General features: G+C 37.4%; 2 protein-coding genes across 2 annotated transcripts in view; one reads left to right on the forward strand and one right to left on the reverse strand.

The window, feature by feature from the left end:
- Positions 1-6,364, reverse strand: LOC129938609 (augmin complex subunit dgt6). The gene is made up of 3 exons (XM_056046271.1): positions 6,177-6,364; positions 356-2,219; positions 1-293 (listed from the first exon to the last, which is right to left on the reverse strand). The coding sequence occupies exons 1-3, from the start codon at positions 6,263-6,265 to the stop codon at positions 102-104; spliced, it is 2,145 nt and encodes a 714-aa protein (XP_055902246.1). The 5' UTR covers positions 6,266-6,364; the 3' UTR covers positions 1-101.
- The window catches only part of LOC129938610 (set1/Ash2 histone methyltransferase complex subunit ASH2), a 24,563-nt gene continuing 15,356 nt past the window's right edge, over positions 5,085-14,291 (forward strand). The window contains exons 1-4 of the mRNA XM_056046272.1: positions 5,085-5,259; positions 5,324-5,502; positions 5,570-5,732; positions 5,811-5,992. Coding sequence (XP_055902247.1) covers positions 5,171-5,259; positions 5,324-5,502; positions 5,570-5,732; positions 5,811-5,992 — 613 coding nt within the window. The 5' untranslated portion in view covers positions 5,085-5,170. The remainder of the gene's footprint in view (positions 5,260-5,323; positions 5,503-5,569; positions 5,733-5,810; positions 5,993-14,291) is intronic.

The following is a 14,291-nucleotide window of genomic DNA, read 5'->3' on the forward strand; positions in this document are numbered from 1 at the left end:
TCCAATCAAACTTTTATAATAAACAAAACTAAATAATAATTACAAATGTACTTAACTTAAAAACTATCTTTTAACATCTTAACAAGACTTAAATTTCAATCTTACATAGTGACATCTTTCAAAACGCCATCGCTGATATCAAAAATTGCATCATTACTGGAATTTCCGGCGTTGGAAAATAAACAATTCGATAAATTTGGATCATTTTCATTGGAGACTGGAATTTTCTTCTTGCTACAGAAACTTTTATTGATGTCGTCATGAGCCGTGTTGGATTTATCGGCATTGGAAACCTTTAAAAGTGAACCATTTTCTAGAGAAACATATGAACATTTGAAAACAAAAGTATACTCACATCAAGAAAATCAACTTTATTCAAGGATGAGGAAGTTTCCAGAATCGTGCGATCATTGAGTAAAATTTTGGGAAAATCCTTCGGATCAAATGGAACCAATGGATCTAATCTCCCCGAAGGACTTGTACTTAGATTCTGAAAGTTCATTGAAGCATCCTGGACCTTCTTAACGGCGGAGAACTTCCGGGGAAATAGTAAATTCCCTTCGACAATAACACTTGATGCCCTCATAGACGACGACGTATCCAACTGGTGGTTGAGAGCCATGGTGGTTTGGTCGTTGGAGTCCATGGGCGAATCAATCGCCATAGAGACGATAGTCCTCCCGTCATCGATCTCCGATATATCGCCATGCTCTTCGCGGCCAAAGAGATCCTCGTGTTTCTTCCATTTCGAGGCGAGAGACGAAAGATTTCGGGACGTATTCTTGGACTTTGACGTGTCCTTGTTCAAAGTTCGTAACAGTTTTAATGGATCAATGATCTTAGACTTCCCAGTTGCACTTTGATTGAGTCTCATCGAAGTGTCCAATGTCTTCTTTGCCGACCTCGGCGCAGTCATGGTGGGGAAGAGGGTGTTCTGCTGATTGACAAAGCAGAACGATTCGATGGATCGCTCCAATGCAAAGTCATCGAGGAATGGAAGTCTGGGATTCGAGCTTAACTTGTTGTCGATCATGTCCAGCTTGATGGGAGGCGTGTTAACGAACTTCGAGAAGAGGATACTCGCTCCAGATGGAGCCAAAGAATTATAACGCACTGGAGTCGTCTTCGAGTGTGGATTTCTGAATTCACCGCTGACGGATGATAGAAATTTGGTTGCTTGAGTTTCCACTTGGAGAATGTCAGTCTTCAAGGTAGACAGCTCTTTGCCAATAAAGTCGTTCCTATTTCCCTGCTGATTGACTGCGATGATGTTGCATTCCAGATCCGGGTAGATGAGATTGAAGGCGTTGAGGAGCGTTCCCATTTGCAACTCGGATCCATGCATTAGAGGACCCACTTCAAGATCAGGATAGAGTACTTTTATTCTTAGCAACGACCTCTTAACCATTTCTTTGTCGTACTTGACGCCAGCTTCGTGATTCTGGAAACGATCCAACTTTTCCCTGAGTTCCCTCAATGGCTCCTCAATTGAGTCGATTTGTGTAACCCTTTGTTGGACCCTGCTTTTATATAGCTGACGATTGCTTGCGGAAAACTCAGCCAGCACTGAATCCTCAAACAACTCTGATGTCTTGAGATCAGGCAGGGAAATGCCATTCACATGTTTCCGTAAGTTTTCGGTGTTTTCTTTCAGATTTGCTATTTGAAGATCGATTGCCTTGAGATAGCGCGATGCATACTCTTTGTGTATCTTGTTCTGGGCTTTCATGCGATCGATAGTGAACTCCGAGAGCTGTTCGCGCGTCATGTCGCCCAGAATGGACTTTTCCCGCTGCTTGATGAGCTCCTTGACAATGAAATCGATGAAATCCAAGAGGAATACAATAAATTTCATGCCTCCGGGCATCACAACAAGGTAGCTCTTAATATTGGTCCACTGCAAGTTGTGCTTCTCGTTCAAATGCGTCAAATACTGGACCGTGGAGGAACGAAAGTTTGCTTCGGATTTCTTATCGACAATGGGCCAGTAGAAGCGTTTTTTGAACTCCAGTGGATCCAGTAAAGTGAATAGATAGTGCATGACGTGGAAGAATGCTTTCTGGTTAGGTTTCAGGAACATATCCTGGACAAAGCATTTCTTGAACTCATCTGTGGGCGGATGAATCATAGAAGTTAAGGCTGTGAGCTTACTGTGAAGTTTTTCCCCAAGTTCTTTTTCTTCAGCTTTGTACGTATCGATGACAGTGCGATCCATTTTGCTAGCAGTTTATTAATTAAAAAAATAATAAAAACACAAAGGGTTTTGTTTTAAAAAAATAAATATTGAACAACGAATATTTTTAAATCAACATATTCAAAATATTTGATAATTGACAGTTCTTTTGGTATTACTTTTTTTGCTGAATGAAAGCATTCAAGAATAAGAATTGTATTTTGTGACTGACCCAGGGGTAGTTTGCTTGCACTTTGTTGGGAGTAACATTTTATGAAAACGAAAAGGTGCTTGTTAGCCTTTTTATGTTAAAGACATTATTATCCAGTTTTTTAGGTTTTCTTGTTTTTCTGTGCGGATGAGGATACATAATATGGCAATAATTTAAATAAAAAATAAATAATTCCCACTTTTACAAACTATAATGAGACTATGTGAGCATCTGCAAGAAATTAAGACGTCTCAAATAATTTCAATTCAAAAGAATTCCTCAGAAAATCCGTCATTGTTGCATGTTAATTGCCTTTTTTTTTACTGGCCTCTTGTTACACTGGTTTATGATGACTCCCTACAAATTCACAAATTTTGTTTTACAGGCATTGGTGGCCACCTCAAAACTGTACGTACGTTAGGTCTTTGCTTTTTTGTGTGGAACTGTAAAGTATAAATCGATGTTGTGCCAACAATCCGAACGCAATCAGTGAGCTACAATCCGGAACCATAAACGAGATCTTAGAAAATTAAAGTGAAATATTCTGCTAATCTAAAAAAGTCAAGGAAGTCATTTGAACGACATTATGTTTTATAATTAAGATGAATATTTTCACTTGTTTTGTTAATTTTTTAAATTGTTTTTCACGGGTTTTATGGTGGATTTACTTCTATCTTCACTTCGAGATCTGCAGACAATGCCAACGTCTTTAAAAATGCAAATTATAGGAAATTGGATGAAGATTATAGCGAAGAGATGGTCGTTTTATTATAGCAACTCCGTTCGGACAGTATTCAAAGAAGTGCTTTTAAAATGATTGGTGACTATAACATCATCAACTCGTTTACGACGTTTGAACATCGACGAAAAATTTCTTCCCTCACCCTTTTTTGCCGTTATTTCAATTGACTATGCTCTAGTAAAATAGGCAGTTGCATTCCTCCCCTTAAACAATTTAACCGTAATATCCGCCCTTCTAGGAATGCCCATCAGTTTACCCTTGAGCCCAACTTCGGCCGTACTATGAAGTACAGAGATTCATTTTGTAGCCGCACTACTTGAATGGGCCACGCTCTATCTTTCCCTCTTATTGCAATGTTCAGGAATTTAAAATCAATGTACATCGACGATCGACACCTCCTATGCAACCCTTCCCTCTTTTCCTAATGCTCACACTGTGTCTTTGGCATATGAAAGGTATACAAAACCCTTTTAGTGCTCGCTAATTATAAAAAAAACAAACGTTGCGTGTACATTTTACGGTAGACGTGGTGGCCCTTCACAGTCGACTCTTCAACGTTTCAAACATTTTCGCGGCCTGTTAAAGTGTGCAGCAGAACCCTAGCAGGGTATACCTGACCGTGCACAGGAAGTCGGCCTTTCGCAGACTTCACTTGGCGAATTAACAACTAATCCAGAAGCTCATAGTTCATGACCATAGACAACACCCTTTATTCGTTTGACTGTGCTTCGAATCGTTTAGAAAAGGACCCCAATTTTGGCCAAAAAATCACTTTTAGTGACGAGACCCTTTTTGTGATGAGAATGGCCGCAAAAAAGCAAAATTGCCGTATATGGGATGACACCGACTCACGTGAGGCTTATTAGGTGATAAAACATCCTGAACAAGTTACCATTTTTGTGTGGATTTTGGGCTGGTAGCGTAATTGGACCGTACTTTTTTGAAAACGAAGTTAGTAAGGCGGTCACTGTCAACAAGGATCACTACATAACGATGATAACTAATTTCTTATGGCCAAATTAAACTAAATGGACCTAGATGACATGTGGTTCCAGCAGGAAGGCTCTGCGTGCCACATAGCAAAAGCCCCGATTGACATTTTGCATGAATGATTTGAGGGTAAGGTTACCTCTCGCAGGGGTGATGTGAATTGGCCACCAAGTTCATGCGATTTAACGGCGTTAGAATGTTTCCTGTGAGGTTTCTTCAAGTCGCAGGGGTATCCAAATAAACCACAATCGACCGATGCCCTTAAGGTGAACATGCCACCGTAAGAAAAAGAATGATGTCATTTTTCCACACTTAATGGCATGCAAGCACCTTTCAAATAAAAACACCATTTTGTTAACTCCTCAGCCACAGCAACATTTCAACATCTACCCGCCCTTATTGAAAAATTACATTAGCGTACCCAATTTTGAGTTTATGGCAACGTTTTTAGAGTTTATAGTGCAATGGTAATAATCTGATTACATTTATCTGAAACTGATGTCTCAAACTATGAACTTCTTACAAGCACATTGAGGGATATTCGATTAATCATGAATTAAAGATAATCTAATCTAATCTGAACAAATAAGCCCAAAAGAAGACTTAAAAATGATACCACGACTATGTACTTAGACGATTACTATCATCGTGGGATTTTAAGGGTGTAATCTAGTGACTATGCCGACAACAGCTATTGCATTTTTTTTTACCTAGTTTTATATTTGAATCTTATTACTCAACCTTGAATCTACAAAAAACAACTTCATGATAATACTAAAAATTTTATTTACAGAAAGGTCCACCATAATTTTTCAAACTTTGTTGCTCTGGTCACACTACTAAAATTATGGCAAAATATTATGCTGAATGCATTCTGAAAACTGTCATCGAAACAAGTAAAAAGAAGTGACGTCTGTCATTTGTTTGTGTTAACAAAATTATTCAACTCAACTCCCGCCGCTACCGGTAGATTTTAGCTTTTTTTAAGATAAAACTCAAATATTTGCAACAATTTTAATAAAAAATAATAAAAAACAAACAAGAACCTTTAAAAATGGACATTATGCATCCGGAAAAGAAACCCAAAATGGATTTGACTGAAGCAGAAAAGAAGAAAGAAGAAACGCCCGGCATATGCTATTGGTAAGAAAATCTTCAAAACGATGATGGATTGGACAATATTCATCCATTCTATTTGGTTTTCCAGTGGTAAAGATCGCAACTTAAATATCGTAGAACTTCTTTGTGCCAATTGCAACCGATGGCATCATGAATCTTGCGTAAGCTATCAACTGGGCAAGTTGGTTCCGTTCATAACAAATTATGTCTTCATTTGTAAGAATTGCTCGCCCAGTGGTCTCGAGAGTTTCAGGAAAACTCAAGCCAGTAAGCAAATACAAAAATACATTATTCTATTTCTTCCTCAACTTAACTGAATGAACTTATTGCTTAGCTATTCCTCAAATGTGCATCACTGCGATTGCCAATATGCAACAGAACTCATCTAAGGACGGAAAGAATCAATTGCTCTTTAGTAAGGACAAAGAGATTATTCCCTATATTGATCATTATTGGGAGGCAATGACTACTATGCCACGACGTCTCACTACCTCATGGTAATTCTTTAATTTTCAAGAAAAAAACTATTTACTCGTGAGTTCACAAAAATGAAAAACACAAAAACCTAATTTCAGGCATTCGACAGTTCAACGCGCACTTCTCAAGGACATTCAAATTGCCTTCACGTACGAGGAATCGGTTGAGAATGGAGCCATGTTTGGGTTATTCAACGGAGATTTAACAAAAATAAAACCCAATTACGATGCAATGGTTAAACTGGGAGCACTTCGATTGACAGAAGATGGCTATGCACAAGGTAAGAGAGCTTCCAAAGAACTATTTCTATTTATTATAAATGTTTGCCTTTGTCGTTGTCGGTTGTCCCCTACTAATCAAGATTTACAATGTACATGGGTTCACTTATCTATAAAACTCAATTGGAAAGTTTGAAACATTAAATATGTATAATGTGAAAAGCTCTACAAATACATTTAACTTACCAAATTTGTAAGCTTGAGTAAGTTGATGAAGTGGTGGTTTTTTTGAGTGTAGTTGAGTTTGGTAGGAATCTCTTCTTTCTTGGCAGCATGTTTACAAGATAAGTTTTGTTTTATTTAAACAAAAACAAAATAACAATCAACAAACGATTTATTTAAATTTTGTGTTGTTTACTCATAGAAAAATAAATAACCCAACCGACTTTGTTTACTTTTTTAAGTAATTTTTCTAAGTCAAATCTATTTTAAAAATAATTCTTTGTGTTTTTGGCGTGTTTCCACTAAGATACCTTATAGGGCTACTACGACATATTCGAGGCCTTAAAAGAGCGGTTATGCCGGCTCACGCCCTTGAGTTTAATCAAGGACTTGGTCCTTCAGGTTGAAGGTCGTGCTTCAGATTAACTTCCTGACCACATTGCGAACCACAAACAAGCCTCGTATACGGACGGATTTACTGTTGGCAACCCACGCAAACGAATTAAGGACAACGAACTTCGGATATGCACGTAGAAGGTTAGGTCCCTTAACATACCACGTGCAGCTGAAGAATTAGCGGAGGTTTCCCCACAGGAGAGAAGGATGATAACACAGAATATGTTCTTCAAGCTCTTAGACAAAACATATGAGCTGTGTCATAGCTACGATATTTAAACTGTCCTGGGCGATTTTAATGCCTAGCTAGGAAGAGAAACACTAGATTTAGAACGTTCAAGGTGCTTGCTATCTCTAAGCAGATAGCATAAGCTCGATAAAAGGTGTCATAACCGGACACTGTCAACTTATCATCATTCCTTTTCAAAACTTTTGAACGTTTGATCGATATCCATTTAAGGGTAATTATTGATAAGTCCCTTCTTTCAAAGGCTCAACACGCCGACAACAAAGGGAAATCAGTTGAAACAGCTCTACACAGTATAGTACGTACAATCGAATATTCCCTCCATCATAAAGAGTACACACTAGTTGCCTTCTTAGATATAGAAGGTGCATTTAACAATGTCGACACATCTACAATTGCACGTGTATTGACATCTCTAAAGGTAGATAAGTCGATCAACGAATTGATTAATCACATGGTGATAAGCAGGATTATCAATCCAAAACTGGGCGATTTTACTGCACAAAGGGGTGTCAGCAGAGGTACGCCACATGGTGGTGTCCTATCCCCTCTCCTCTGGAACTTAGTAATAAATTAATTACTAATTACTCTAGAAAGAAAGGGATACAGAGTGTTTGCTTACGCGGACGATGTTGCTATTGCAGTAACAGGTAAACATCTCATTTTGGAGAAGAAATAAGTTGGAAACCTAATATTCAAGAATAAACAAGGCCACAGTAGCCCCGTTCTCCTGTAAAAAGGCCATTGGTAATAAATGGGGCCTACAGCCCCGCATTACACACTGGCTATATATTTCGGTCACCTAGAGAGTAACGGTATGGTGGACGGCGCTAAATATAGCAACAAATCGCGATAAACTCAGCAAAGTCCAACGAACAGCCTGCCTGTGTATGGGAGGAGCACTTCGCTCTACCCCTCCGCCACACTTGATGTTCTGTTTCATCTAATACCGCTAGACATTTTCAGCAAGCAAACGGCCGCTAATACAGCCATACGGCTTCACGCCTCCTCTCTGTGGATCAATAATGTAATTGGCCACACTACTATTTTGAACTCGTTCAGAACTATAAACAGTAATATTGACTACACCATAGCCCATCCTCAGTTTAATAACTATAGCTTCAAAGTGACTATACCTAACAGGTCTCCTTGGGAGAATACATCATTTTTGAACGATGATCCTATAAACTTTTATACAGATGGATCAAAAACGGAGGATGGGGTTGGTGGAGACGTATACTCAGATAGACTAAACTTAAGTCTCTCCTTTCGTCCACCCGATCATTGTAGCGTGTTCCTAGCTGAAATCCTGGCTATAAAAGAAGTCATATCCTGGCTTAGAGAAAACGTTACATCAACTAATGATTTACGCATCTTCTGGCTGCGTTAAAGTCCCTAGACTCTGTCTTCACTAACTCACTAACAGCCCTAAATTGTCGATCATCTCTTACGGAGATGGCTACACAGTTCCACATTCACCTTTTCTGGGTGCCGGGCCATAGAGACATTCCAGGAAATTGCAAGGCTGACGAACTTGCAAAAACCGGAACAACTTTACCTCTGCTGGCTCACAATGCTAGCATAGGTATCCCCTTAGCTACATGTAAACTCATGCTAAAGCAAGATACCATAGAGAAAACAAACTTCAGGTGGAATAACACCACCACCTGTTTAGCTACTAAAATAATTTGGCCTAATATTAGCGCCAGGCGCTCAAAACAATTAATCTCTCTGAGTAGATTGCACATTAGCTACGTTATTGGTGTTCTGACTAGGCACTGCTCGATAGGAAGGCATGCTATTCGACTTGGAGCCCCTGCAAATGATTTTTGTAAAAGTTGTATGGACGAGGAGGAGGAGGAGGAGACAATCTCTCATCTTCCATGCATATGCCCTGCCTTAACACAAAGACGTAGAATCCACCTTGAAACCTACTACTTCAACGATGCCATCGATCTAAAAAATTCTGACATTATTTGTCTCCTACGCTTCAGTCGGAGCTCCAACTGGTTCAACGAGTTAAGCTGATGAACTGATCCATGTGGTATCACAACGGACCATACTTTGGTTTTAGTGTGTTCGACTTCCCAACCAACCTGTATGGACGAGGAAGAGGAAGAAACAGTTCTTCATCTTCGCTGCACATGCCCTGCTCTGGCTCATAAACGCAAGAATTACCTAAGAGAATTCTTCTTTAACGATCTAAACTATCTAGATCAATCAGAATAATCCCCTCTCGCGTTTCGTAAGGAACTCAAACTGGCTCTATTGAGCTTAGGAGGAAGCCTCAAGATTCATATGGTATCACAATGGGTAAGTGTGGCCGAAAAAAGCATGTCCGATGAATGAAACCTCAGTATTGTTTGCCCGATCCTCAAAAAGGAGACCCCCTAAACTGCACCAACTATAGAGCAATCAGTCTACTTAAAATCGCTGAACGTTTTAAGCCCATCGTCAACAACCTTATAGGTCCTTATCAGAGTGGTCTTAGACCAGGAATTTCCACAGTCGATCAAATATTCACACTACGGCAGTTTCTGAAAAAAAAACCAACAACATCAAATCGACACCCACCATCTTTTCAACGATTTCAAGGTCGCATATGACAGCATCTACAGGGACGAGCTGTATAGAGAGCCATGTCTATTTTTGGCATCACTGCCAAACTCGTCCGTTTGTGCAGGATGGCCATGGAAAATTCTCGATTGGGCTGTCATGCGATTTTCTTAAAGAATAGTGCAGAGCTCCCACGTCAACACTAGAGGCACTGTCTGTCGGATTACTAGCATATACTGATGACATTGACATAATCGGAAGAACTCGGCGTGATGTCAGTTATTTAAGAACTTTTTCTAACTAAGCTCCGCTATAAATGCAAATCCAAACCAGCACTGAGATTAAACGCTATTGCTAAAATAGCAGTCTCTTGAGGAACAAAGTGTGGCTATATAAAAATAATTGCCATATGGCGTGAATAGTGGCTTGAATATGTGTATAATGATTCAAAAGCTAACGATTTTTGGCATAAATCAATGACTTATTAAAGTAATCGAGAAACGTATTATTACCAGGACAGGATTTTACAATATGACGCTGAATGACAAGTTTTTAAAATTAACTCTAGTCGATCTTTAGATGATTTAATTTCCGAAAGAACAAAATAGTAGGTTGGAATTGTAGAAATCTAATCTCTAATCTCCATCACCTGCTTGAAGATGAGAATTAAACTGAGTGTTGAATTACATGGACTGAAGTTTAATAGGGGCGATGGGGACTGCGCCTACTGCAGGAATGGAACAAATACTCAATATTTTACTTCTGGACCTATATGTACGAGAAACTGCTGCAAACAGTGCCTTACGGTTGAGCCAGACCTGTTGCTGGAAAACAAGCCACGTATGACATGAACAGATTCTACAGAAGTACAAAAGGAACAATATAAACACAGACTACTTGACACTCTATCTAAACATCAATACACCTTTTAGTAAAATCTTCCCTGACAGGAATGAATGGGTTAACAATATTCCAAACATCAGTGGAGTGAGTTGATAATATCCATACTGATTCCTCAAAAAAGGATGCTGGAACGGATCTGAAAAACTCAATCTTGTCATCTCCTTCAGCCAAAGTATTGGCAGTGACATATACTGCAAAACAGGTCTCTTAAGCTGATATCATCATATTCATTGATAGCTAAGCATCAATATAATCGTTTTCTTGTAAATTACTATAAACAACATTAGACTCTGCTGGGTACCTGTTCACAGGGATAAGAAAGCTGAAAAAACTGCGAGGAAAGGTACCACAATCTACCAGTCCAATATTGACTCAACCATAAGCACTCCACACCATGTGAATTAAAACAGATCATTGGTAAAGAATTACTTTAGGAAACCAAACAACTATGAAAAACTCTTGAAACCTGCGCCACAGCCAGGAAACTATGGCCCAAATTTGACCAAATAAGATTCAGCTCCTGTTGGGATAACACAGGAAAAAATGCGGCATGTTGACGATGAAGGCATTTACAATACAATACTCATCTCCTATGTCACTGCCCAGCATTATGCCACTCAAGATACCAGTTCTTAAGAAGTCTTGAAGGACTCGAAGAGATTGCAGGACTGTTATAGGTTTTATCAAAGCTAAGTGGCTGAAAATGAGAAAAACTAGAATCATAGGTTATACAGTCACTTTTGAGGGAAATTATACAACTTTCAGGGTATTACAGGGGATCTATAATGATTTAAGTGTGGCGAACTAAATCACTCCTATTTACCTCACCTATGGTCTGAAGTTCCAATACTATACACTATACATCAAATGCAACACCATCTTCCAGTCTACGTTATGTTTTTCATTACAATGGGATGTGGGTACAATGAAAAAGAATTTCCCAGCCAACATGATGCACAATTTGAATTTTTGTTTATATTCATTAAGCTCTCAATGACTCAATTTTAAACAAACTCAAACCAAAGAGAGAATTGAAAAATTGTAAACATTATAAAACTCATACTCTCCTGATTCTGATTCCATATACATTATTATGTGTAAACTTGTGTGTGGGTTAACCCATATTTGAACTCCGTAGGTATAGCGAGCTTTTATTTATCTTCTTCTATAAATAGAAAAACTTATATTAGTACTGAAAAGTAAATTGAGTGTTCAAACGTCAGTTTGCTTATGTACTCTGCACATTTTACGTCCCTCTATTGCCCTACTCTACAAATTTTATTGGGGTTGGTTGGAACTTTAAATGAAATAAAAATATGATAATGATGTTGATTTACAGTATATAAATAGTATATCGGCTTCAGTAGGTTCATAAATAGTCAACAATAAAAAAAAACTAGGATTTAAGTTCATTGCAACGTAATTATGCAGTACTGACTTGCACTGGTGTAACTGGTACTGGTCTTGGTCTATCTCCTATAAAACCTACCTATTCGCTTCGATTATTTTGTGTTGTCTTTATTTTGTTTTGCTTTTTTGATTAACTTTTCTGCATGTATGAAATTAGGCTTGCCAGATTACGCAATTTATCTTATTTACAAAATTTCTGCCAACAATTTTTGTTTGACAGCCCAATTGGGTTATAATATAAATAGCCCAAATCTTATCTTGGGCTGTATTTTTCGTACTATTAAATGATATAAGCAGGACATTTTGTATCAAATTACTGTGGTCAATCGTAGTACGCGTGGCGTAATTCTCTTCTATGTTTGCCTTTTATGAGGAAGTAACAAATTCTTCAAGATTGATTCTTGTCTTGTAAAGTGCTTTCTCAAAAAGCACTTGGATTCGCCTAAAAACTGTAGGTCTCCTCCATTAATGACAACATTATCAACACAAGATTAGTTGAGAGGGCCTAGTGACTTAACGGACTGTTACGCCACCTAATTTTTACTGTGGTCAACAAGGTTTTTCTTAGTGTCAATTGTATGTACTCTGCATTTGTGAAGTTTTTTGGTGGCATTTGTCCCAAATTGGCTTCAAAATACTTATAAATCATGTTTTAGCGATATTACCTTTTAAAATTTGAAAATAATACGAAAATCAAACGTTACCATTGTTCCTTGATTGGAAGGCAATTTTTTGGCAGCTGGCCAATCAGATACTACAATTTTGGTTTACCTACAAGCCCTTTATTGTCTGAACCTTCCTATTACCTCCAAAATGCAAAGAAGAATAGGCACCCAATTTATTGAAAGTGCAGGAGAATGAAATTTAAACACTTACTATTCATTCTAACTTTTTAGTAATTTTAAAACAAATTGACAGTTGCATAAAAATAATAAAAAGTGTTTTTTAGACGTGTCTTCAACAAGAAGTAAAGCACATACAGTTTAATAGAATAGTCAAGAATTAAGCTTTTTTATACCTAAACAGCTACAAAGAAAGATGTTTGACATCTTTTTGAAGCAATGGATCCCGTTTGTCATCAATAACGCTAAAACTATTCTCTTCCAAGGCGTCAATCGTCTTAAGCTTATCTGCGCAGACAAGCCACTTCACATAACCGCACAAAAAATATTGCAGCAGTGTAAAATCGCACTTTCACGAAGACCACGCCACAGCCCTACAATGGGAGAAAAGCTGCCTTTAATAAATTGATTATTTCGTTGTACTTCGCGAACCGAACCATTATATTCACAATACATTTGGACGATTTGCAAACATTATTTAGGAGTAAGTCTATTCATTATTAAATGGCATACCAAACTTAACATAAAACAAATGTCAAAAAGCCCAGCTCCGAAAAAAGAAGTGCCAGATTTTAAACCGAACGTCTAAAAAAAAAACACCCTTAAACAAGAGTTAAATTGTAAAAAGTGGTTTTCTGCTCAAATATCTTAAAAACTAATAAAAATATTGACTTTAAACTTATTTCATCTTAAAAAATATGGAAGTTAACATTTTTACACTGTTCCACATAATTAAAAAATGCCTAAGTTTCTAAAATACCTTTCTAAGCAGTATTTTAATGTTTTTAATATATTTTAAAAACTTTGAATAATAATAATTTAGACAACTGATCATTACAAAAGCAAAACTTGCTTTTAACCGTTTTGCCTTTTTCTATTGAAAGACGTTTTGCAATTAATGGTTTAGCGTTTCTTTCAGAGTTTTGTAAGGCAGGTGAAATCTAACAACTTTTGAAGATTTGTCGAATATTATATGAAATAAAATCAATATTGTCACTGAATATTGACGGAAGTGATAATAGATTTGGAAAACCATCACGGATTTTATTGAAAATAAAAACTTTCTCATGTATTCAAAGATTCTATTTAAAAATATTTTCTGTATTTTAAGAATAAATTTTTCTTCAAAAATTTAAGTGCCATTTAATTAAAATAAAAAACCTTGATTTTTTTATTTTTTTTATTCCCCAAAATCCAAAAAAAATAAATTAATTTTATATAAATTAAATAAATTAAGTGGCGCAACAGTCCGTTGAGAACTAGGGCCTAGTGACTTACAACTCTCAACCATTCCTGTGTGTGAGTATTGTTGTCAGGGATGGCAGGGACCTAAAGTTTTAAACCGAATCCGAAGGGTTCATTTGAGAAAGCACTTTTCATGACAATAATTACTCTTGGAGGATTCGTCAATTCCTTGCAAGAGACACTAAAGTAGTTTTAACAGCACAGACAAGGGGCCTGATTATGAAGTTCGGGGCGGATCGTTTTCAATTCGAGCTTTCAAATTCGACTCGAGTCGTATTTCCTTATTAATGAATTCGCGGTTAAGCGAAAATAGTTCTTCCTACATTCCAGTGATTTGACAGCTGTTTTGATTGAATTTGTAAAATTTGCGGTGATTTATTCAATACCTATTCAATATTTTACTGTGGAAAAATTATAAGAAAACTGAAACAAAAGTAGCTCACATTTTTATATAATTACAATCAAGAAAGAATCCACACATCGAACAGTGAAAAATAATAACACTCTTTTTCAACTCGCCAACAAACATTATGACATTTC

This window comes from Eupeodes corollae, chromosome 1, assembly GCF_945859685.1.
Source record: "Eupeodes corollae chromosome 1, idEupCoro1.1, whole genome shotgun sequence".
Classification (NCBI taxonomy): Eukaryota; Metazoa; Arthropoda; class Insecta; order Diptera; family Syrphidae; genus Eupeodes; species Eupeodes corollae.

What these genes read in the sequence shown, in the direction of transcription:
- LOC129938609 (XM_056046271.1), bottom strand. Translation starts at nt 6,265, where the DNA reads ATGCTGCCAAGAAAGAAGAGATTCCTACCAAACTCAACTACACTCAAA. An exon ending in TACTCAAGCTTACAAATTTG is followed by an intron (nt 2,220 to 6,176) that starts GTAAGTTAAATG and finishes ATAAACTGCTAG; the next exon opens with CAAAATGGATCGCACTGTCA. An exon ending in ATAAAGTTGATTTTCTTGAT is followed by an intron (nt 294 to 355) that starts GTGAGTATACTT and finishes TCACTTTTAAAG; the next exon opens with GTTTCCAATGCCGATAAATC.